At 42.0% G+C, this 26,460-nt stretch overlaps 2 protein-coding genes across 6 annotated transcripts in view; one reads left to right on the forward strand and one right to left on the reverse strand.

The window, feature by feature from the left end:
* The window catches only part of WDR82 (WD repeat domain 82), an 89,806-nt gene extending 67,473 nt beyond the window's left edge, over positions 1-22,333 (reverse strand). The window contains exons 1-2 of the mRNA XM_030208504.1: positions 21,824-22,333; positions 9,271-9,368 (exon numbers count right to left, since the gene is read on the reverse strand). Of these exons, the coding sequence (XP_030064364.1) occupies positions 9,271-9,368; positions 21,824-21,984 (259 nt within the window). The 5' untranslated portion in view covers positions 21,985-22,333. The remainder of the gene's footprint in view (positions 1-9,270; positions 9,369-21,823) is intronic.
* A 162-nt stretch (positions 22,334-22,495) lies between these two features.
* Positions 22,496-26,460, forward strand: part of GLYCTK (glycerate kinase) — a 44,553-nt gene continuing 40,588 nt past the window's right edge. For 3 of the 5 annotated variants that reach the window (XM_030205311.1, XM_030205314.1, XM_030205315.1), the window contains exons 1-2: positions 22,503-22,630; positions 22,825-22,915. The gene's annotated coding sequence lies outside the window, so the exon portion shown is untranslated. Of the gene's footprint in view, positions 22,631-22,806; positions 22,916-26,460 lie in introns of those variants that run through there. The other 2 variants (XM_030205313.1, XM_030205312.1) reach the window with 2 other exon arrangements.

Genomic DNA, 26,460 nt, shown 5'->3' on the forward strand with positions numbered 1-26,460 from the left:
CCCATAATCCTAGACCTATGCTCTCCAGGATACAAAATCACACACTAGACCAGAAAGGAAAAGAGAGGCGGAGGCATAGCACTAATCTATCAATCCCACTTTACCACCGAAACCACTGCAGAGTCCATGACACCTCAACTTGAAATGGCCTCAATCAGAATCCACAACAAAACCCTTCGCGATCATTTCAATGGTGTCCTGTTTTACAGACCTCCAGGTAATTGGAACGAAGGCCAGACTAACTTCATGGACTTCATTTCAAACACATGTGTAACCAATTCCAATGTACTAGTAATAGGAGACATCACCTTCACTTAGAAGACCCAAACTCAATCAACGCACGAGAATGTAAGGAATTCCTCCAATTATGGGATCTCAAATAACCACAAATGCAAGAAACCCACGTCAAAGGGCACACACTTGATCTCATCTCACAAACTTTCAACAGACCAGAACTTAATAATAACAGGTTGATTTTTGGTAGGTGTACTAAATGCACGGCTGTAATGAGGCATTCCAATTTGCAGCACTATCCTTCAAGTGGTTGAAAAATTATAAGCGTTCAAAGTTGGTATAAAAAGCATTTTTGCCCATTTTGGGCTATCTTTGATGCCCTTGATCTCCAGTGGGACAGCTTCAATATTCTTTCTTTTACCACCATTTGAAAGAGCAGATTTCCTTCTATCAGAATATGTAGTTTTCATTTTGGAGTCTCTTCATATAAGGATTGCAAAAATGCCCTTAAATGTTTGCGGGCAGCAGCCTGTGATTTCTTCACTACACCCTTGATACAAGTGTAGTAAAAGTGATTCTTCTTTCAAAAAGCACCAATTTTTTAAAATAAAGAACACATTATGTTATAAAACTGTATTCAAGAAAACTAAAAAACAGGAATGTTTTTTAGGATGTGGAAGGATGAGGCCAGGTTTCATAACAGGTTTAAAGAAAACTGCAGTCAGTTAGGATGACCGACTTGGCCAATTATGATTGGTGGACCCTGTTGCAAGGCGTCTGAGTGTCTGTTGCTGGTGTTTCTTCACCCTTGCTACAGTTTGACCTCTTAGTGAACTGTAGGCATCAAAGTAAGCCTAGCAACAGACACTCAGGAGCCAGGAGGTACCAGAAGCATACAATTGGGCAATGAAACAAACAATTCTGCCTTGCAACAGGGTTCACCAATCATAATTGGCCAAGTCTAACTGGCTAAAGAAGTTTTCTTTAAACATTATGTTATAAAACTGTGTTCAAGTAAACTAAAAAAACAGGGTGGAAACCATTGTATACATACTTCTTGTTGAAGAAACTCGCACCTGCACCGACAGGCTCATTTATATTGAATTAAATGCCACAAATGAAGATATTAATCACTTTAGACTGAAGTAAAATTTTACCCATTGAAAACCTGATTGCAAGAATAAATGCGTTTGTTGAACTGATGCTAATGGTCATCAATGGATCCAGAAAGATCAGATGAATTTCCACTTTGCTCAGTTGGCTGTTCAATTGGCTGTTCAAGTACATCAGAGTGTCATTTACTGACATACAATAAAAATAAAGGTTTGAAATTAATTGACGAGCTTCTACCTGATCAACAGAAGTTGTTACAAGAGCGTTCTGGTCAACCTTTCAATGCTGGATCAACTATTTGCCTTCATCATGAATCCTTACTGTTGAAAAAGTTTGAATTTTTGCAAAGAACCTGCTGTAACCCATTTTCCAAAGGTGGTCATAATGCAAAAAGGGGCTTAAGAGTGCTGGATGACACACTAGCAGCCCAGCTAAAGGCCTTAACAAGCAAAATATCTGTGCCGGGTCAGAAACTATGTCCATCTTGTCGAAAAGACGTCAGTAACAGAGCTGCTGATTCTTTATCATCATCAACAATAGCAGATGATGAACACAGTGACATTTCTGGCAAGTTTAACACAAGTTTGACATCTCTTGGTATTTCTCCATTAAAGTTCAAAAAAGTCAGCAAGCGTGATGTACGAGGCTACACCAAGCGCAAAATCAGGCGAGTGCAAAATACTTTGAGTCATCATCTTGCAGTTGCTGGTGGCTTAGACCTAAATGAGTTTGAAACTCAACCTTCTACCAGTCAGAAATGTGACAAATGTTCTGATTATGATGACCTGCTAAACGAGTTGAAAAACAAAGTCCAAGTTTCAGCAAATCATGCAGAAAAACTGCAAATACTAACTTTAGCACCAAACAGCTGGTCTATTGAAAGAACTGCCTCAGAATTCATGGTTTCAACTAGAATGGTTAAAAAAGCAAGAAATCTGAAATCAGTTTGTGGAATTCTGGCAAAACCAGACAAGAAGAAAGGTAAAGTTTTACCAGAAGAAACAGAAAAAAAAATTCTTGGCTTTTTTGAAGATGATGAATTCAGTAGACTGTGCCCAGATATTAAATGGACAGAAACACCCTGGATTGATCACTACAAACTAAACATCCCTACACTGGCGGGAGTACACCAAATACAAGAACACACATACTATAGAACAAAAGGACAAATAGACACGAAAACATTCTGGCAACAGACATATAACAATGAATGGACAACACAAACAGACTCCATACACTACCTCATGAAATGGGACAAAAGATGCAAATGCATACTAGATGAAATAGCACCCTTAAGAACAAGATCTTCACTTAAGCATAACTCGATACCATGGTTCAACGATGAACTGAAAAAGCTAAAAACACAATCTAGAAAACTCGAACGAGCATGGAAAAAAAACAAAAGATGAACACACAAGCAACACATGGAAACAATCACAAAGAAAGTACAAATATGCTATAAGACAGACCAAAAGATCATACTATAAAACTAAAATAGGGACAGATTACAAAGACACAAAGAAATTATACTAACTCGTGAACAAACTCCAAGACATTAATCTGGTCACTACATCGAATACAGACATCCCATCTGCAGATGAAGTTGCTAAGTATTTCAATGAAAAAATTGTAAACCTACGCAACACGCTACCTCAGGACAACACTGACATCGAAAACTTCCTTAATGAGTTGGACCCAACCACTGGAGAATACCAGACTGACCGAACCTGGTTAAATTTTGCCCTCCTCACTGTCGATACAGTTGCATGGGTGATCAGCAGGTTCTCCAACACTCGCTGTAAACTAGATACCTGCCCCAACTACCTAATGAAATCCGCCCCTGACCGCTTCATAGCCTCAAAATGTAACATTTCTCACAGAAACATGGCGTCAACAGCCCTAAGCCTGACTAACTAAACAAACTGTACTGCCATGCTCTGAGAAAGGGGAAGAGGGAAAAAGAGTGAAAAACCTAGTGTAGGATTCCTAATCCTGATCCCTTTCTCCCTTCCATTAATGATGTACACACACCCTGAACCTCCTCAAAGAGGGTCCAGAAATATTCTTAGTGTATATCACCTAGTGAAGCACAGGCATCTCTACCAGAAGACTTTCAGATAGTCAGTACTTTCTAGCTGCAGCTTAAGGCTCTCGCTGCCACAGAACAGCTGCAGGGACCTCGTCCCTGAAAAGCTGCGGGAAACTCCCACAGGAGTCTGCAAACAGCCCAAGGCCTCCTTCCTCAGAAGCTCTTAAATACCAAATATGAAGAAACTAGGAGTGATCCATCCCAGTTCCCCAGTCACATTTCTGAAAAGCCTATATATAAAATTATCTGACTCGCAAGCAAATCAGGCCCCAGGGGAGCGCTGGGGCTTGAGCACTGCCATGTGGAGTGGCAAGAAAGATGGCACCCTCAAGTGCGCACGCACACCCAAGAAACCTAACCTGCGCCCACCAAAATGAGCTGGGAGGGAAGGAGCATACCACTCCACAGAGTTGGGCTGTACAGTAGATCTCCAGCACAGCAAACTGCAGCAGCCCAGTGGCTCCCACACTGGGAGCCGCTTTTGCTCTGCCCCACCGGCGTAGATAGGATAATGACTACTCACCCCCTCGGGAATCGCTCTCGCATGCCAAGTCGGTCCTCGCACCATTCAGTCGGTACTGCAAACTGGCATGAGCTTGCTGTGCTGGACAAATCAGACTGAAGAGATTCTTTTTTTTTTTTTTTTTTAAACAGTGCTCAAATGGCATTTTTTCTATTTTTTTTTTAAGGCAGGAGAGGACGCCAGAGCAAAAGAAACCTCAGACTCCTGTTAAAGTCAGGAGAGTGAGAACCACAAACCCCAGTCAGGCAGAGAGGAGGGGTTGATGGGGGAGGAAGGGAGGGACCTGGCACCACCAGATGTGCACCCAAGTTCCAAGACCAGGACACCTCAGACCCCAGAAGCTCGACTAGACCCAGGGGACCAGGCCAGGAGCAAATCAATCCAGAACTGCACAGATATGAGCATCCACCTGCTAGATAAAGAGAATACTGAAGTTAAGGTGACTGCACATGACCACATATAGTAAACCTCTGAAGTTCTCTCTATCTCCACCTGCTGGTAGGGACATAACCCACAAGTCTCTGGATTGATCTGTGGGATGCTATGTAAGTAGTTTTTCCCTTTGGAAGCATACACAGAGATATTCAGATGCCTCCTACACAAAGCAAAATCTATTTTGTGTTACTAATAACGGAGTTCAGTATCAAACTCTTACTTCAAAGTTGTCTGATGCTTTATGCTAAGCAGAATACACTTAGACATGGGAAACCAGGATTAGAGAGATGATAATTTTGTAATGATAAAAATTCCAATTAACTCTCCTCCTGAAAAGGAGATCTCAAAAATGATCAAGTATTTTCATTGTAGAGTCACATTCTTCAGTGTAAGGCCCAAGAGCCAGTGGAGGCCATCAACGACCATGAGCATGGCTCCCTAAATCCCCCCCCCCCCAAATACACTCTCCTCCGAACGTTTCTGGAGGTTTGCTACAAATGCTGCCTCAAACATCTGTTTTTACCTGAACTGTTTTAAGTTTGAACTGTGCAGTATCTGAACTACTGTGGTATTTTCACAAAGCTAAGAACTGTGTGGGAGTTCACACACAAAGTGGTTCGCTCTCACCGAGAGCTATGCAGTGCAGGAATAAAAAGCAGAAAAGCTATTCTGGAGGCAATGCCAGCAACATGAGTCCAGACAAGTGAGAGCAGATTAATAACCTGAAGGAGGGAGGGGAAATTTAACTTGCAGGATATCAGGCTCCATAATGTCTCACTGGATAAGAGGTGGATGAGCATTACAATTGGCTGGGATAGGTTGTTTTTGGGAACGAATGTGTGTGGGGTGGGGTGGGGAGAGTAGCTGAGAGGAGAGAGAACTTGTGGGAAGGTTTGTTTAGTTAGATGAACCATTCTGACAGTGCCTGCATATCAGAGGGGGACCCTCTCACAGTGACATTTTACCCCAGATTTTACATATGGAACCCAGATTTGCGTGCCCATTGAGCAACGAGTCCTTAGCTACCAATAATTGGGTGCCAACAACCAATTATTGAAGTTAACTGGCTGCATGCTATTTTATAAAGGCATGGCACCTAGCTACTAGCACTTAACTCAAAAGGGGAGTGACCATGGGCATTCCCAAAAGTTGCACGTGTAGTTAAAGAATACTGCCTTAGCATACGCCTAACTTGGGGGACAGCATTTATACCAGGTTTCAGTAGGTGTAAGTCTGGTGTCTAGGCATGGGAATCAGCTCTATGTACTACGGCAGGGGTAGGCAACTCCGGTCCTCGAGAGCCGCAGGCAGGTCAGGTTTTCAGGATATCCACAATGAATATGCAGGAGATAGATTTGCATACCATGGAGGCAGTGCTTGCAAATCTATCTCCTGCATATTCATTGTGGATATCCTGAAAACCTGACCTGCCTGCGGCTCTCGAGGACTGGAGTTGCCTACCCCTGTACTAGGGTGTACACTCTTTATAGAGTAGCACTTGGTGCCTGTTTTTTTTCAGCGTCCAATTTTGAACCCCATTTATAGAATGCCACTCTTTATTCTTAAGTGGCTCTCACTTGAAAAATAATGGAGATCACTGTCTTAAAGGGAGTGCCAACACAGAGACAAAATCCAAAAGCACCAACTTCAAACACATTTAGCACCCTCAGGAAGACTTATGTTCCTCTCAGGAGAACCCATAAGTGACTCCGCTGTTGTGATGTGTACATACCCTCAAAAAGGTTCTTTCCCTATCATGTCCCTAGGAGCTCAAATTTGCTTCTAAAGCCATTGAGATCCATTAATAAATTATCTCAGCTTTAGAAATTTTGATATGGTTTTTAAACAGTATCAAGTAAGGCTGGAATCAATGTATAAAGTGGTCTAATGGGAAAGAATAAACCATCCCAGAATCAAAGGAGATCAGCAACCCGTTTTATTTTGACTGTTTTAAATGCATGTTTATTTTGCTTGCTTATTGAAGAGAATGCATTTTTTTTCAAGCTTGCCTATAGTTCCAAAAAGCTCTAGGTGATATATAATCTATAAATTAAATATTAAAATGAATCAAACAGCGGCATGGTTTCAGTGAGCCAAAATCACTAGAGTCATGTCTTACCTTCACCTCTGGTCCAAGCTCCCGATGACAGATCTGCCAGCTTTTCTGGTAGAATGTGCTCTGTCCCAGGCAAGGCAGTGGCCTGTACAGTTATCTCCAGTACCGGGTGGTATCGTAGACCCTCAAACTGTACAAACTACTACCTCAGCCCAGAGGCAGGCAAAGTCACCCTCCCAAAATGTCCTCATTATGTAGCGAACTTAGAATTTGTGCTGTAAAACAGATAGAGGCAACCAAGCCTTGCTGACTGTTAAAAGGCATTCTGATGAAAGGCAGTGTCTCAGTGTTTACACAAATGTTTTTAAAATTCTCTTCACAGTGCAGAAAATTTTCATTTTCATACTTTTTTCAACTTTTCTTTTTTTTTTTTTAAAGCAAACCAAAAACTGCAAGCACATCACAAAATCCATGTTTCTGACATTTCCTTTTTAGAGGAATTTATTTTTTTATAACTTATAGAGGAGTGGAGTATCAGCCCAGTGGTTACAGCACCAGAATTGACATTCGGAGGTGGCTGGTTTAAATCCCACTGCTGTTCCTTGTGATCTCGGGAAAGTCACTTAACCCTCCATTGCCTTAGGTACAAAATTAGATTGTGAGCCCTCCAGGGACAGAAAAGTACCCAGTGTACATGAATGTAACTCACCTTGAGCTACTACTGAAAAAGATGTGAGCAAAATCCAAATAAATAAATAAATGGCATAACACTTGCCAAAATAAGTGCAGTAATGTCAGATTTTAATTTAGGGGTCTTTCACAACAGGTCAGGCACATTATCTGCCACAGGACCCATTTAATTCCTATGGACCTTGTTGAAGATAGCGTGCTAATCTTTAGTAAATGACCCCCTTAGTTATGAAACAGGGAAAAGACATCAGAATTCTTCACAGCCAACAAATGACACCATACTTAACGTTATACTGGACTTATATCCCGCTAATACCATACACAATTCAAAGTGGGTCACAGATAAAAAGAATGAACAAGTTGTACAGATAAGACACCATCAATGACCTAAAAAATGCTAATCCATTGTATCATTCAATTACAAACCAATTTAAAATAACACTTTAAAATATTTTCTAAATAAAAACGTTTTTAGAGAGTTTCTAAAAAAAACAAGTAATTATTGATTCTACGAAGTTCTAATGGTAATGAATTCCAAAATAGAACTGTTTGATAGAAAACAGAAGTGGTCAAAAACCTCTTAAAACTTAACCTTGTTTAGAGAAGGGAAATGTAATAAAATTCTAGAAAGAAAGAGATAACTACTAAGAAAACCACATTATATTAGTGAATTCTAGAAAGAAAAAGCAACTTCTAGTCTAAAAGTAGAAGTATTAAAATATTTTATATGAAGTTTTTAATAGGAAAAAAAAAAAGATTTAACCACAAGATTAATACGCAATCTCATATTAAATATATTGTCTAGTTCAACTCCAACAACCCTAGAAACTGCACAAGCTGGAGAAGCTTTTTCCCCACACTGGGCGCTGTCAGCGACATCACCCTTATGTGAAGGCTTGCTATCCTCCTTGCCCTTAAAGAAATGATTTAGTTACACTGAAATCTGCACCGGGTAGAAGTTATGCAGAAAAGACAATATTCCACACTCTGCACAAAACAAGCAAGCAAAAAGACAACAGTGGAGTGGATAACAAAATGGCAGGAGTCCTTTTAACAGTTTTTCAATCCGACTCAACATGGATATGTTTCAGCAACAAGATCTGCGTCAGGAGTCTGGTTATCACACAGAAAATATAGGCCTAGAATCAAACTAGATCTATACCATATATATCAAAAGCCTTTCCTGACAAAGTACCCAAGGTAAAATATCACCAGCTGTGAAACCAGTTTGTCGTAAATTAAAAAAAAAGAAAAGAAAGTATCTGAAAGCTTGAAACACAGGGATCTAAACTGGCATACAATTATTCAACTGCAATTATGACCCAAAGGTGCAGTGTATATATATATATATATATATATATATATATATATATATATATATATCTTAAAAAATAAAAAATCCTGCTCCCACCGTTCATATTCAATCGCAGCAAACTCCATAAAATCTAGACCTATATTTTCCATGTGACAATCACAGACTCCCGATGCAGGTTGTCACCGAAACACAGTCCATGTCGAGTCAGACTGAAGAACTGTTAAAAAGACTCCTGCCATTTGTCATCCACTCCGCTGTTGTCTTTATACTAGAGATTACATCCAATGGAGGTTGCCTGTGTAATTTGGTTAACAAGTGTGTTTCTTCTAAAATAAATGTGTGTGGAATCTGAACTACTAACCATATAAATGGTTAAGGCAATATTTTATAAGCAGCACATTATGAAAGTTATTACATTGGTGTTCTTCAGCAGATATCTCTGAACCAATTAAGTAGCTCTAACTGTTATGTGGCAACTGAGGCATAATTGGCATAGATGCAGTAGCCAGATAATTTACGTAAATTGATATGAAAATCTGTCTTGGGCTTCCCATATTAGCTTTCTGGACAGACTTGTTTTAGGATGGACAGTGAAATTCTGCACACAACCAAAAAGTCTTTAAAGAGAATATAAGAATCAGATTTCATTTATTTTATTTGCACATACACTCACACAATGCTAATTCCAACCGGCAAACACCACCATGCTATCCCATTCCAGTTCCGGTGGAGGTTTTCCGTTAGCGTCTACTTCCAATATGGAGAACACTGTTTTAATGCCTACAGATACCCATGCCCACGAGACCGACTCTTACCATCAATTTTGTTGGAGCTGTACACCACTGTGTTAGCAGCATGAGTGTATCTTATGAGGTCCACACCATACTTCTTGCTGTACAATGTTCTCTTTGGCCTGTCAGAAAAAAAAATTAGTTTTAATATACAAAACATTGTTCTCACCTTAACATATATTTACCACTGACAAGCAGGATTAACACAATTGCATGTTACAGTACATTGCCAGGATAGAACAGCTCTTCCAGAGATCAGACCTTAGTGTAAAGTTCTGTATACGCATGGCCCTTCTCGCACACAGCAGTTCCTGAGTTTCAAAGCTCAAAAATTTCTTGAGGGAGTCAGGAAACACTGTGTACCAATGAATCCTGCTGTCTACAGGAAACATCTGTTATGGATGAGCGATAATGCCTTGTTTCCATCAAAAAGCAGGACTCAGGCACACAAGTAGCCAACTCCCAAGCTTAGGATTGCTCACATTTTTATATACAGTCTCCTATATAAGAGCAGGCTGCACTGAAAAAAAAAACACTGTGCAAGAGTTGCTACATCACACAGATTGGCCAGTACAGCAGACTGAAGGCACTGTCCTTTACTGTGGCTTGGTCCAAGCAATAGTGTAATGAAGCAATGACCAGGCATTGCTTTACAAACTGTATCCAATGAAAAAGAAAGATTTTAGAAGAGCCACAGTAGCTCTGATTTATGAGACAGGTCTTTACAGCAGCATTTTTCAACTGCTGTACCGCAGCACACTGGTGTGCCATGGTCCCATCTCCAGCCAGTGACCCAGCATTTGAAGTTTTCTTCTGTAGTGACAGCAATTCAGACACCCTGCTCACGCCAAACCCCAAGTCTTCTCTCTGACACAACTTCCCACTTCCGCATAGACAGGAAGCATAAAGAAGACTCAGGTTGGCACAAGCAGGTTGTCTGAATCACTGCCCCTGCCACTGCAGAAAAAAAGGCGAGGCAACTGGAAGGACTACAAAGCAGGTTAGTGGGGAATTCTGTTCTTTTTTAAAATGCTCTCTTCTTTTGCACTGAAATTCTTAAAAAAATATTAATATAGTGGAGGAGAAGGAAAGAAAACAATAGCCTGGGTAGGAGAAGGAGAGACCTAGGAATGGAGAAAGGGGTAAGAGAGGACCCTGGATTTGGTGGGTGGGAGAGAGAGGAATCTAAGGAAATAAAGGAAGAGGAAGGGAGGAGAGAGAGTGTAGGAGAAAGGGGAGAGGGAACAGGGGAAGGAAAGCATGCAGAAAGAGGGAACCAGAGAAAAATATAAAAATATCCACTGAGGGCACAAGACAAGAGCACAATGAAACTGAAAAAGAAGAAAGACCAGAATGAATGAAGGGCCAGAGGTGAAAGTAAGAGAAGACAAAACAAGCAAAGATGATAAAAATAAAAATATAGACCACAGATTGAAAAATTGTTTAAAATGTGGAAAGAATTTCCAGTGCTTAGATGGTAACTCCAGTAATTGGGAAATAAGTCCAATGCCAGTCAGACTTCTACAGTTTGTGCCATGAAAATGGCAAGGATAGATCAATATCAAGAATATATGTTATAGTGCATCATATGTTATGAGACTAGTGGTTAGTGCGGACTTTGATCCTGGGGAACTGAGTTTGATTCCCACTGCAGCTCCTTGTGACTCTGGGCAAGTCACTTAACCCTCCATTGCCCCTGGTACAAAATAAGTACCTGAATATACGTAAACCACTTTGAATGTAGTTGCAAAAACCTCAGAAAGGCGGTATATCAAGTCCCATTTCCCTTATTTTATTGGGCAGATTGGATGGACCATGCAGTTCTTTACCTGTCGACATTTACTATGTTACTATGATATGGGCAAAAACTTGGAATAAGAAGTGTCACCATACTGGACAGACCGAAAGTCCATCAAGCCCAGTATCCTGTTTCCAACAGTGGCCAATCCAGAACACAAATACCTGGCAAGATCTCAAAAAAGTAAAGTAGATTTTATGCTGCTTATCCTAGAAATAAGTGAGTGATTTCATGGTTTGAGGAATTTTTGAACAGAACATATAGCGTTCAGAAAAATGGTGGTATTTCTGGGCCCTGGCTTCCTGGGTGTGGTGTTCCTCAGGGGGTCCCCCTTGTCTCCTTTGCTCTTTTAACATATATATGAGACCATTGGGAGCATTCTTAACTTCACTTGGTGTGCAGGTAATGACGTACACTGATGACATCTATGTCCAGAGTTAGACACCTTTGAAAACATTGTGGCTATGCTGACTAAATATTTTATTAACTTAAGAAACTTTTTATGAGCCCGTAAGTCAAAGGGGCTGAAAACAAATATTGCCTGCAACTTACTACAGGAGAAATTTTACATATCACAAAAAAGATCTAAAGTTTACTCATTACACTGGATTCAAGGTTAACCTTTGAAGAGCAGATTAATGCTCTTATGAGGCTTCATTTTCATCTTTCTCAATTAAGGGTAATTCGGTCCAGTTTAAGCGTAGAAAGTTTTGGAAATATTGCTCAGGCTGTCCTTCTGCCTTATCTTGATTACTGCAATTCTTTATATGGGAGAATTACTAAGAAACTTTTAAGGAGATTACAGCTACTCCAAAACACAGCAGCCAGATAATAATTTTTAAGTTAGAGGAGGAGTGGCCTAGTGGTTAGGGTGGTGGACTTTGGTCCTGGGGAACTGAGGAACTGAGTTTGATTCCCACTTCAGGCACAGGCAGCTCCTTGTGACTCTGGGTAAGTCACTTAACCCCCCACGTAAGACGCATTGAGCCTGCCATGAGTGGGAAAGCGTGGGGCACAAATGTAACAAAAAAAAAAAAAATTGAATAAATTTGAGCGTTTCTCCACTCCTTAAAAAATTACACAGGCTTTCGATCTCCTCTCATATAAAGTTTAAAATTGCTTGTATGTTTTTTAAATCTTTGATGAATCAAAATTCAGCAAGCTAAATACTGTCTTTTTGCTTTTCTCAGTAGGAATTCTTGTGCAGTTCACTCTTATACTTTAATGTTCCCGAGTGCTAGAGGTGTGCACCTGAAAAGTTATTTGACCAATTAGGAATGCACATTAATCATTAATCGCAATTAATGATTAACCCGCTCTCCCCCCCATCTGCATGCTTGGTCCAGCATCTCTTCCTACTCTCCTAGACCGCTGGAGGCTCCTGTCTCCTCCTGGTTTTCTTTATTTGCAGTAAATCTTTGCCCAGAAATGGCAGTTAATTAAAACGCTGCCTCAGACTGCACTGAACCTTTCCTTCTGACCCATTCTGCCCCTTCCTACTCCTGGTCCAGGCAGCATTTCAATACACAGTCTTTGCAAGGTGAAGTACTGCAAATAGCAAGGAAAACAGGGAGGGAGGGGAGCTGCCAGCAATCCAGGAAGGGGGGGGGGGATTGAGAATGGGTGCAGGCCCCCTCCAAAGCTACAGTAACTGTTCAATGGTTGGTGGGGTAGCTGAAGACCCGCCAGCCGAAGAAACCCACTGGATGAGCCACCCCCTTCCCTCTTTGTACTGCCTCTGAAGCGAGGAAGTCAGCGGGCTGCCTCCAGCCACCAATGCTTGCATTCCCCAAGAATACTCAGTTTGTGCATGAACTGAGTATGCTCGAGAAGTGCCTGCATCGGTAGCTGGAGGAACCCCGCTGACTTCCTCACTCCTGAGGCAGCACAAGAAAAGGGGACGCTTTGGAAGTGAACTTCTTCAACTGGCTTCGGAATCCCCACCAGTAAAGGTATGATATCTAATGTGTGTGGGGAGGGGGGGAAGACAGGAAATGCGTACCTCCCAGTCCATCCCTATGCCCCCTTCCATGAACAGCTGGCTATGCCCTGGCTTTAATTGTGCGACTAATTGCAATTACCATTTTTGATTGAAATGCGGTCCTATTTTACATTTTTCGCTGTAAATATCCACATTGAACATAAACTCCCTTTCGGATAATGTGGGATATAAGTAACAATACACATAAATATAAAAGACTTAATGATAGAAAAATCTAATCATTAATCTGCCTGCACTAAGTGAGCAGAGTAGTATAAAACTGAGTCACTGAGGTTACCTATTTAATTCTAAGCCTACCTTTCTCCAAGGAGAAATTAAATCACACCTGATAATTCTTTCTATTACATAGCTTTCCACTATTCCAAAACCTGTGGAATAGCTGTGACCATCAACTGGCAGATGGAGACGGAGAACGTAAAACCGAGCTCAGACATCTCTCTTAGCATCCAGTCCAGCATCTCAGTATTTAACAGTAAGGAGAAACTCGGAACACATTACAACCTTAAACAACTTGATAAACTAAACACTAACAAGACGAGCTAACGTGTGGACCTCTCATCTCTGAACTTGTACTGAACAAGAGGAAGTACCATACAAAATGGAAGTTATTGTTTGACCCATTACTTTGCACCAACTAAAGGTCTCAGAAACCTCAGGCGGCCTCTGGAATAGTGGGAAGGACTAATGGAAAGAAAATTATCAGTTAAGACCTCATTTTTGCTTCTATTATGTAACTTTCCATTATTCCAGAACCTGTGGGATGTTCCAAAGCAATCCCTAGAGAGGGTGGGATCTTGGCACAGTCGCCCTGAGGAATGAAACCCAAAAATTGCCTTCCAAGTGCACCACAATGTCTACCTGTAGTGCTTGGCAAAGGTTTGCAGCGTCGACCACGTTGGTGCCTTGCAAATATCCACTGGAGACAGTAAGGTAGCCTCTGCCCAGGATGTCGCTATATGCCTTGTAGAATGAGCCCGCAAGGTCTGAGAAGCCTGCTTCCCTGCAAACAAATAAGCTGGCTCAATAGTCTCTTTCAGCCATCTAGCAATAGTGGGCTTGGAAGTCATAAGGCCAAGCCTCTGTTTATCAAAAAGCAGAGTCTATCCGATTTGCTAAACTTATTCATGATTTCCAGATATCTATTGAGGACTCTACGCCCATCAAGAAGCTTCAAGGAAGAATACTGAACCTCTCTATCCTCTGCAAAACGACAGAAGCTCCACAGACTGGTTGAGATGAAATGCTGATACCAATTCTGGAATAAAGGAAAGAACAGTGTGCAGGGAGACACCCACCTCCGAAAAGCAAGAAAGGGATCCCCCCCCCCCCCCAGAAGACACCCACCTCCAAAAAACAAGAAAGGGATCCTAGCAAGAGAGCCTGAAGCTCAGTAATCGTGCATGCCCACATTCCCCAGTTTTATTTGCCCTGGTCATGGAGCGTTTTACTCAGTGGATTAGAGATGCCACTAGCATAACTAGTATAACTGCAGGTTCTCAGGCCCCTAAGATCTCATCATTTGCAGATGACGTAATCTTGTTGGTTTCTCAGCCTTTCTCATGATCTCTTGCAGGAGATGAAGTTATGTGGCAGAATATCAGGTTTAAAGGCCAATCTGGAAAAAACTGAAACCCTTAATATCAATCAGGAGAGGAAGTGAATTGCACTCAGAACAACTTCCTCTTCGAGGGTTAAAACATAATTTTAAAATATTTGGGTATTAAGCTCTCTGTTTAGATACTTTTTGATCTGAACTACAAGCCGACATAGTTACTATTTGGCAGGCCAGGTACAGCACATTTGGGACTAGAAGAATGGGGCGAGTCTGAAACCTTTAACACAGATGGAGCATTATCATGTAGCCCCCCCCCCCCCCCCCAAATCACCTTTATACATTTCAATGGGAACCGGTGATATCAAAGGGTTCTCCTTCTTTCTATAATCCCTATAATAGTCATGTCCTGCGGCTTTGGAGACAGCTGCTGAGTCATATGGAGAACCTGGGCATAGTCTTGGTTTTAGCTCTTATTACTGCCTTATTTATGGACACCTCTCCAGAGCAGAAGAGGAAGGCGGGGAGATTGAAATTAAAGGGTTTAGTTCTGATAGCTCATTTATTGCAGGAGGGGCAGATGAAAGTATTTGCCCAGCACCAGATAGAGTAGGACTTAACTGCCATCCTCATGGTGCCTGATACACACCTACCTCACTTCGACCACAATATAACCTGTATTTGTTACCAACCGACGGGTGAACACCTGTACGGTACTATGTAAGCCACATTGAGCCTGCAAATAGGTGGGGAAAATATGGGGTACAAATGTAACAAATAAATTGGACTTTTTCTTCTATCTCCAATGTCGACAAAGCCTGCACAGTGCTCCCTATAAAGAGATGACCACTAAGCACCAGAAACCCTGGAGGTTCTCTGGATCCAGCAACCCACAAGCCTTAAGTGACACAATGGGAGGCAGAATTTCACTAGACCTTTGGCATCCTGCTGTGGAAAGAAGCTTTATTCCTGGTAAGACAGACCAGTGTTTCTGCTCAAATGTGGGAGACCAACATGTGTTTATGCACTGGTCTATGACCCCTGCTCGTTTACAATCTTTTACGTCTAGTAGCGCTTTAGAAATAAGTAGTAGTAGGCTTTGGGGCTTCAACTGGGGAATACACAAGAACTGTGTTTACTATTTATGGGGTTAGAGAGCTATCAATTCAATCAACAGAAAGCTACACTAATACTAGGTGACATAAACCTCCACCTAGAAGACCCCGATTCCACCAATGCATGTGAATGCAAAGACTTCCTACAATCCTGGGATCTAAAATGGCCTCACATGCAAGCTACCCACACCAAGGGACACACACTAGATCTCTTGTCACACAAACTGTCCACGGATCATAACTTATTAATAACAGACATCAAATGGACAGAAACACCTTGGACCAACCACTACAAACTGAACCTATCACTAGACTGGCGGAAGAAGGGATTAAACCGTACACCAGAACATACAACTTACACTACGAGAGGGCAAATCAACCCACAAGTATTCTGGCAACTGATATATGACAACGAATGGACAATGCAAATGGATTCCATACCTTATCTCAATCACTGGGAGGATAGATGCAGAAGCGTACTAAATGAAATAGCACCCTTAAAGACAAGAATATCAAGAAGACAAAACTCAATACCATGGTTCAATGACGAATTTAAAAAACTCAAAACACAAACCAGGAAACTTAAACGAACATGGAAAAAAATAAAAGATGAATATACACTCAATGCATGGACACAAATACATAGAAAATACAAATATGCAATAAGACAAACCAAAAGGTCATACTACAAAACTAAAATAGAACCGGATTACAAAGATCTGAAGAAACTATTTCAACTCATAAATAAGTTATTAGACACCACCCCTATCACCACAACCAACACAGACATCCCACCTGCAGACAAACTTGCTAACTACTTTAACGAAAAAATAATAAAATTACGCAGCACACTTCCTCAGCACAACACAGACGTCGAAAACTTCATCAATGTGATAACCAGTAATGGCTCAGCCATCATGGACCAATGCAATACATCACGCACACAAAATATAACATACTTTGACCTGAATAAATGGCTACTTAATGGTGGCATTGCAAAACAAAAACAGTGTTGTAGAGCACAATTTTCTCTTTCAGATGATACTGTTCACAAGCTGATTCAAGCAGACTCTTTTTTAATAATTGGCTTTGAACTTTGGTACATTTTACCATTTGCGCTGACAGTACCAACTTTGAAGAGATCCTGCAGGGCGGTTATAGATGCTGGTTAGTTGCAAATCTGGCAGTATTATGTCCAGCACAAGCATAATGCTTGTTCAAAATTTCAAGTCCGTATCTTTGTTAAGTACATAAGTAGTGCCATACTGGGAAAGACCAAAGGTCCATCTAGCCCAGCATCCTGTCACCGACAGTGGCCAATCCAGGTCAAGAGCACCTGGCACGCTCCCCAAACGTAAAAACATTCCAGACAAGTTATACCTAAAAATGCGGAATTTTTCCAAGTCCATTTAATAGCGGCCTATGGACTTGTCCTTTAGGAATCTATCTAACCCCTTTTTAAACTCCGTCAAGCTAACCGCCCGTACCACGTTCTCCGGCAACGAATTCCAGAGTCTAATTACACGTTGGGTGAAAAAAAATTTTCTCCGATTCGTTTTAAATTTACCACACTGTAGCTTCAACTCATGCCCTCTAGTCCTAGTATTTTTGGATAGCGTGAACAGTCGCTTCACATCCACCCGATCCATTCCACTCATTATTTTATACACTTCTATCATATCTCCCCTCAGCCGTCTCTTCTCCAAGCTGAAAAGCCCTAGCCTTCTCAGCCTCTCTTCATAGGAAAGTCGTCCCATCCCCACTATCATTTTCGTCGCCCTTCGCTGTACCTTTTCCAATTCTACTATATCCAATACTCTTCAACATAATGATGATCCCACTAGCAAAGTCCCTATCCAATCAAGGCCTCAACACGTTTATCTATGCAGATGATGTTACAATCTACATTCCCTTCAGACATGACTTAACAGAAATAACCAATGAAATCAATGACGGCCCGAACATCATGGCCTCTTGGGCAAATTCATTCCAACTGAAACTGAACACTGAAAAAAAACACTGCCTCATCCTCTCATCTCAACACAACACAACACAACAAGTACAAACCAACAACTATAAACACCCCAGGACACACCCTTCCTACCTCAGACAGTCTAAAAATACTCGGAGTCACAATTGACCGCAACCTTACCCTTGAGAGCCAAGTAAACTCCGTAATAAAGAAAATGTTCTACTCAATATGGAAACTTAAACGATTAAAGCCTTTCTTCCCGAGAGAACGTTTTTGTAACCTAATACAATCAATGGTCCTAAGCCATGCAGATTACTGCAACGGAATATACGCGGGATGCAAAGAAATCACAAAAAAACTCCAGACTGCCCAAAACACAGCAGCCAGGCTGATATTTGGTAAAACACGATTCAAAAGTGCCAGACTCCTCCGAGAAAAGCTGTACTGGCTCCCAAAGAAAGGATCATCTTTAAAATCTGAACTCTAGACTACAAAATTATCTATGGCGTAGTCCAAGGATACACGACAGACATCATAGATCTACCAACCAGAAACAGAATCGGATTATCATGATCATACCTAAACCTACATTACCCAAATTGTAAAGGACTTAAATACAAAACAACTTACACATCCTGCTTCTCCTACATAAGCGCACAATTATGGAATGGACTCCCAAAAGCTGTGAAAGCAATCCATGACCATCTAAATTTCAGGAAATCACTAAAAACCAACTTCTTCAAAATGGCTTACCCCACTGATCCACCGTAAATCCCCACACCCAGCAACACAGCATAACCAATGCGCGAACTGGACAATATACAATCTACATTCCCTTTGACCCTCATGGTGCCTGATATACACCTACCTCATTAGACCACAATATAACCTGTATTTGTTATCAACCGAATTGGCAAACACCATTACAGTACTATGTAAGCCACACTGCACCTGCAAATAGGTGGGGAAAATGTGGGGCACAAATGTAACAAATTAATTAATAAAAAATAAATCATATATTGATAATGAATGTGACTATTCTGCAGCCATAATAAAACTCTTTGGGCCAGTGGTTCCAAAACCTGGTCCTGGAGATACCCCACTGCAGGCAAATCTCTCATGAATATTCATTGTGGATATACTGAAAACCTGACTGGTTGGGGTGCCTCCAGGACCAGGTTTAGGAACCACTGCTTTGGACTATTAGTATGGTGTTCCAAGACTGAATCATATTTAACTGCCTATATATGGCTGGCATGGTGACAAACTGCCGATTGCTGATGAAGGAGTGTAACCTACACATTGTGGCAGGTGTAGCTCTGGCCACTTTGGGGCAGACTGGTCTTTATCTGCCATTATTTACTATGTAACAATGCAAGTTTGTCTTTCACACTCATGACTTTATATTTTACATAATATTTGTTAGCTGAGGCTTATCAACTGCTGTGTTTTTGTTTTGTTTTTTTGAGCCTGGCAGTTCTCCTACACCTTTTGAATCTCTAGCACAGAGCTTCTTAACCAGTGATGCCCGAATGGTCTTGAAAACAGAAAATTCATTGAAACTTTCTAGTCAGAGCAAAGGCAGTTATTAGGACAGTTACTGCTAGTGTAACTGTGTACTACCATAATTGTAGGTACATGTTGGCAATTAGCGCTGTTAGCAGATAACAATGACATGTAGCTGTCAGTAGTAACTTCCTTCGTGGACATGTGGTTTAAGGAGGTGCAAGGGTTTTACCGATCAGTTAAAGTGGTGCAGGAACACAAAAAGGTTAAGAACCCCTGCTCTAACAATCAGAACCAGGCACTATTTACTGTATATACTCATCTCCATCCCCCCACCCCCCATTAGGGTGAAACTGAAATATAAACCAGAGGGGTTTATACTCAAGTGTATGGTAACACCCAACCACCCCAATAATCAGCATTTCTTCCTCCACATACAGCCCCACCACTGTGGGTACCGCTATTTCTTCCTCCATACTCCTACACTCCCCCCCCCCCCCCCGCCCCCGTTACCAGTATTTTACTAGCAGTTCCTTCCTTTGGCTGATGCGGAAGCAGCTATGTGCAGATGCTTAAGCCCCTGCACCAACCCTGTGCATAACTTACTTTGTCCACAGCAGCCAAAGGAAGGCAAGAAGAACTGCCAGTAAAATGCTTGTAACTGTAGGGCTTGGGTATGGAGGAAGAAATGACAGTAACGACGGTGGCAGATGAAAAGACACAAATATAAACTGAGACCCACATTTTGGGCCCAAAAAGCTTGGTTTATATTTGAGCATATACGGCAAGCCTTCATTTGCAACTAACCAGGAATTTGCTCCACTTCCCCATGGGGATCAAGCTGGACTTTTCATTTCACAGCCACTAGGCTAAGGCATGATATAGTATTGTATGGTAAACTGTATTTTATTCAGCGATAATTTGCATTTTTATTGGTGTGTTGATGTTTCACTTTTCCCATACAGCTCAATACAGGAACAATTACAACTGTCGGCCACTAATCATTTTGTTCATCTGTACAAGTAATTCCTTCATAATTTAAAAATAAAATTTGACTCCTTGAGTCCAGCCTATTGCTAATTGAATATATTTATAACAGAGAAATTAGGTATATTTATTTATTATTTATTGCATTTGTATCCCACATTTTCCCACCTGTTTGCGGGCTCAGTGTGGCTTACAATACAGTGTGAATGATGGAAATACAATTTGTTACAGTATAGTTATGGTTACATAGTGAGGAGTTATGGGAAGACAAAGTCAAAATCAAAAAATCATTTGGGAATTAGAACGATGGAATGTATCAATGGGGACATGATAGGACGATAGAATGTCATTTGGGAAGTAGAACAGTGGGATGAATCAATGGACAAAATATCATTTGGGAAATAGAACAATGGAATGTATCAATGGGGAAATGATAGGGCGATAGAATAAAAGCAAGAGAACATTAGGGTATAGCAATTTTATCTAAGGGTAGGGTTTTAAGTATGGTGAAAATACAGGGAAGAGAATTCAGAAGAGAGTGTATTACAAAAAATATTTCAATACTTAACAACTCCTTGGAAAGTAAAAATAAGTCTAAAAGCCATATTTAGCAACTACTTTGATGCTATTAAGAAAATGCATTCCAATGTGCCTCTCAGCCACATAGTACTAAGCTATCTATAGTTATACCTTTTCTTTTTTTAAATCAGGAACCACCAACGTGGTCTGGGCCAAATGCAGGCAATTTAAGAAAAAAAATTCCCTTTTCCTTTACACAAACCACTTCAGCAGCATCTATCCAACACAATTTATTTATTCGTTGCATTTGTATCCCACATTTTCCCACCTCTTTGCAGACTCAATGTGGCTTACAATACATCATGAATTAAAATATTGCAGCGCTATTTTGTGGAAACTAATACAATTCTGGAGGATATTCACATAATTTGTGGAGTATCGATCATACTCCAACGGACTAAGATAATCAGCAGACAGCAGCATACAGATGGGTTCTGATCACGTGGCCCACACACACATATGGATTTCTCATTTTAAGGATACTGTTAAAAAATAAACTAGGACGCTCCTAAACGAAATATGTAATACAAGCAGTGAATTTGGACTTGCACATATCAATTCCTGCTTTTCAACACCGAGTTAATCTCATCCTGAATTTCCCGCCTCCCCCTTTCATTGAAAGCAAGCTGATTTTAATATGCACCGCTCCTGTACTCCCGCCACAATTTCAGTCTTCCCAGAGTAATCCCACCTACTCCTGTCCACCGCAATAGATCATCTCGCTTGCCCACTCCCGTTCTTTACCCATCCCCTTCCCCAATCAGTTCGCCTTCCTTCTCGCCTAGTCTGTCCAGAACATCCCCCGAGCCGAATACAAAAACGCAATACCATACAATTCAACAATCAGTAGTGCAGCAAAACCTAACGACCTACATAAATGCTTCTTAACAGAACCAGATCCATATAAACAGAAAAGCGAGCTGGCACCACTACAAAGCTCCCCAACCAGAAACCAAAACCGGTACCAGGTGCACCTTTGGCGCCTACTTACTAAATTACTTTCCAGAAAAACAAAAAGACAGACACCTTTAACAGACACCCCGCCGTTACGCCTTCTCTTACTCACTTGCCCTCCTGACAGTCATAAAGGACGATGGAATCATCGTCACTGCTGGAAATCACCGTTTCCCCATTAGGGCTGAAGTCAAAGCAGTTGATTTTGTCGGAATTTTCGCGGAAAACCTTCGCCACGCGGAAGCTGCGCAGCACATTATCCGTCAGCTTCATGGCCTGCAGGAAAGAAGGCGGAGGGAACCCGGACGAAGGGAGGCCTAAAGTAAACACGCGAGGGACTGAGGAAGGTCGCGCCGGTGGCGACCAGGCAGGCCTACGGTCGGGCAAGGGACAGGATTACCCAAGGCCTGCCTGAGGAAGGAGGAACGGGGCGGGCAGACCCGACGACGGGCGCCCCAGGAAGTGGGGGGTGGGGTGGGGACTACGGGGATTCGAGCGGCCAGTGCTGCTATGCTGAAGACCGGACTGCGTTACTCCGAACTTCTTTTTTTCATTGTCTCCGCCATGTCAGTACCGCAGCACCAGCAAGGAAAGGAAAAAAAAAACCTGATGCATTGTGGGAGCTAGGTGGGCAGCAGCCACAAGGCGCGGTACAGCGGCTCGTGCCATTGGGGTGGGGGTTGACGTTTTGCGTAAAGGGTTGTCATTTTCGCCATCTTGTTGGAGGCAGTGCTTTTATAGAGACTAGGTGGTGGGGTCTGTGGTGTGTCCCCCCTTTTTTTTTTTGACTACTCGGTGAGGTAGTGTTGTCTTATTTTTTCTTCTTTGTTAGTTTATTCAAGTGGATGTTTATCTTACTTTGCTGTTTAAAGAAGATGAGTTTCTTTATGTGCTTTCAGCATTTTGTTCTTCTACATAGGTGATTTGCTCGTTTCGGGAGGCTGAAGCAGAGTACAGCGGGCTGTGGAAGGCACAGACTTTCTTTACCCCCCCCCCCCCCCCCACACACACACACACACACACATGCATGATATAATGCTTGCTATGTACGTTAAAATGTGAAGCTTTTATTCAGCATTATCTTGTCAGCAATACTTTTTGTTTTTCTGTCAGGGGAGCGGAAAAGGGCTTGGACTCTGGAGAGGAAGAGGGAGTTCCGGTTATCTTATAGGCAGCCCAGTTTTGGATTATGAGCTTCAGGAAGGTAGGTGGGGGTTGGGTAGGAAATGGTTGAATTTAGATTTAACTACTGACCTTTCTAAACACCTCCTCAAGGCAAAATATATTACAATAGTTAGGTATCTGCCTTCTTAACAGGTACTGGCCACAGCTCCAATTTTTTGCAGTGGCGCTGACTTACTAATTAAGGGGGGGGGGGTTAATTGAGGGTATAGTAACTTGCGCAAGATCTGAAGGAATGTCAGTTGGATTTGACCCCTATCTTAGCTGGTTCTCAGCTTGCTGCTCTAACCATTAAACTATTCCAATAGTTATATGTATGCAAAACATGAGACAAACAGAAGAGCACTGAAACAAACTGCTGTGATTTACAATACCTAAAATATTTTTGTAAATGTCTTTAAAGTCAAAATACTTTTTTTCCCCAATTTTTACTTTTGTCACCTTCCTGTACCTCAGAGCCCCAAAGTTATCCATTTGCAGGCAGGAGCCATTTTTTGGTCAGTTCTGGTTTTGAAAAGCAGTGTGGAATTTGTAGTCCCTAATTTTATCCATTGCAATCAATTCTAAAGGTCTCATAAGATACCATGGTGGAAATGTTGAAAATCCAGGACTAACTCAAAATCCACCCTGGATTTGGGTAACTTGGCCACCTGTTAACATGCCAGCCATAGTTTGTGACTGTGTTTCCCTTCTCCCAGCCCTAGTCTAGGTGTCTGTCATTGTCTCTGCAACAGTCTTTGGCCTTGAGACTTTAGCAGTAGATAAAAATGAGCAAAATAAGTCCATTTCTTGTTAGGGATGCTCAGGAAAGAAAAGGTAACAGGGTTAGTGGTGGTGTTAAAACAAGACAGGAGAAACTTAAAATGACTGAGAATAAGGGTAATGCAGTAATGGTAAGGGTAATGTAGTGGAGGAGGTGCCTAGTGGTTAGGGTGGTGGACTTTGGTCCTGGGGAACTGAGTTTGATTCCCACTTCAGGCACAGGCACCTCCTTGTGACTCTGGGCAAGTCACTTAACCCTCCATTGCCCTATGTAAGCCGCATTGAGCCTACCTTGAGTGGGAAAGTGCAGGGTACAAATGTAACAAAAATAAAATAAAAATATGCCACCTTTCTGTGGTACAACCAAAGTGATTTATATGTTACATACAGGTACTTTGTCCCCAGTGGCCTTACTGTATAAGTTTTGTACCTGTGGTAATGGAGGGTTAAGGGTTCCTTTACTAAGGTGCGCTAACAGATTTAGTACACGGTAAATGCTGCACATCACATTGAAAGGAGAAACAGGGGTGATATGATACAGACGTTCAAATATTTGAAAGGTATTAATACGCAAACGACCCTTTTCCGGAGATGCGAAGGCGGTAGAACGAGAGGACATGAAATGAGATTGAAGGGGGGCAGACTCAAGAAAAATGTCAGGAAGTATTATTTCATGGAGAGAGTAGTGGATGCTTCGAATGCCCTCCCGCGGGAGGTGGTGGAAATGAAAACAGTAACGGAATTCAAACATGCGTGGGATAAACATATCCTGTTCAGAAGGAATGGATCCTCAGGAGCTTAGCCGAGATTGGGTGGCAGAGCCGGTGGTGGGAGGCGGGGATAGCGCTGAGCAGACTTGTACGGTCTGTGCCAGAGCTGGTGGTGGGAGGCGGGGATAGTGCTGGGCAGACTTATACGGTCTGTGCCAGAGCCGGTGGTGGGACTGGTGGTTGGGAGGCGGGGATAGTGCTGGGCAGATTTATACGGTCTGTGCCAGAGCCGGTGGTGGGAGGCGTGGTTGGGAGGTGGGGATAGTGCTGGGCAGACTTATACGGTCTGTGCCCTGAAGAGGACAGGTACAAATCAAAGTAGGGTATACACAAAAAGTAGCACATGTGAGTTTATCTTGTTGGGCAGACTGGATGGACCATGCAGGTCTTTTTCTGCCGTCATCTACTATGTTACTATGAAAGCTTGGCTCTTCCCCCAGGCCATTAATGGAAGAAGTAATTAACTTGCTAGTCATACACTCACAAGGTGTGGTACCAACTGCACATATTGTAGCAGGACTTGCTTATCTACTGCTATCCCTGCTGAAATTATATTTGTGCAACTTTCTTTAAATTAGTTCCCTTTTTTTCCAACTCCTGTTACTCTATATGTTTCATTGCTCATACCCAATGCTGTCTACTAAAATGTTATACTGCATATTGTGTGACATTCTAGGGTATACTGCTGGAATTCTGTGCCAAAAAATTCAAAATTCTGTACAAAAAATTTGCAATTCTTCACCCACAGCCATCCATTTTTGTTCTCAGCCCCTCCTCCCTGCATCCACATGTATCCATCTTACAGCCCCCTTCCTGTACAGATATCATCCACATATATTTTTTCCAGCCCCCCTCCCTGCATCCACACTTCACTTTACAGCCACCCTCCCTGTACACAGATATTCACTTTTTCCAGCCCCCCATACTCCATCTTTTTCCAGGCCCCCCCCCCCCCCCAACCCCTGCACTCACTGGTCTAGCGTGGGAGAAGCTGCAGAGACACATATCGGGAATACCTCTTAGGGCAGGAAAGAACCCCACTCCTTCCTGCCCACTGCTGCTCTGGCCAGTGTCTGCTTTTTCAAGATGGCCGCTGAGACTGCCTGTGGCAGCCTCATGAGATGGTTGCTTGAAGTCTTGGTGGCCATTTTGAAGAAGCGGCAGTCATCCCATCCAGTCTGCGTGTTATTCTTGTCCACACTGCCAAAGGTGCAATGGTGCACCGTTAGTACACACACCATTAAAGTGCCTGATTGCTTTATACACGGTAACAACCTGCCTCCCAAATCATAGAGTTAATTCACGGTATTTGATAATACATGGTAGGCGACAGGATTGTGAAAAATTACAGAAGGACCTTACGAGACTGGGAGACTGGGCGGCTAAATGGCAGATGATGTTTAATGTGAGCAAGTGCAAGGTGATGCATGTGGGAAAAAAGAACCCGAATTATAGCTACATCATGCAAGGTTCCACGTTAGGAGTTACGGACCAAGAAAGGGATCTGGGTGTCGTCGTCGATAATACACTGAAACCTTCTGCTCAGTGTGCTACTGCGGCTAGGAAAGCGAATAGAATGTTGGGTATTATTAGGAAAAGGTATGGAAAACGGGTGTGAGGATGTTATAATGCCGTTGTATCGCTCCATGGTGTGACCGCACCTTGAGTATTGAGTTCAATTCTGGTCGCCGCATCTCAAGAAAGATGTAGTAGAATTGGAAAAGGTGCAGCGAAGGGCAACTAAAATGATAGCGGGGATGGGATGACTTCCCTATGAAGAAATACTAAGGAGGCTAGGGCTTTTCAGCTTGGAGAAGAGATGGCTGAGGGGAGACATGATAGAGGTATATAAAATAATGAGTGGAGTGGAACAGGTGGATGTGAAGCATCTGTTCACGCTTTCCAAAAATATTAGGACTAGGGGGCATGCGATGAAACTACAGTGTAGTAAATTTAAAACAAGTCGGAGAAAATGTTTCTTCACCCAACGCATAATTAAACTCTGGAATTTGTTGCCGGAGAACGTGGTGAAAGG

Source organism: Microcaecilia unicolor, chromosome 6 (genome assembly GCF_901765095.1).
Source record: "Microcaecilia unicolor chromosome 6, aMicUni1.1, whole genome shotgun sequence".
Taxonomy (NCBI): domain Eukaryota; kingdom Metazoa; phylum Chordata; class Amphibia; order Gymnophiona; family Siphonopidae; genus Microcaecilia; species Microcaecilia unicolor.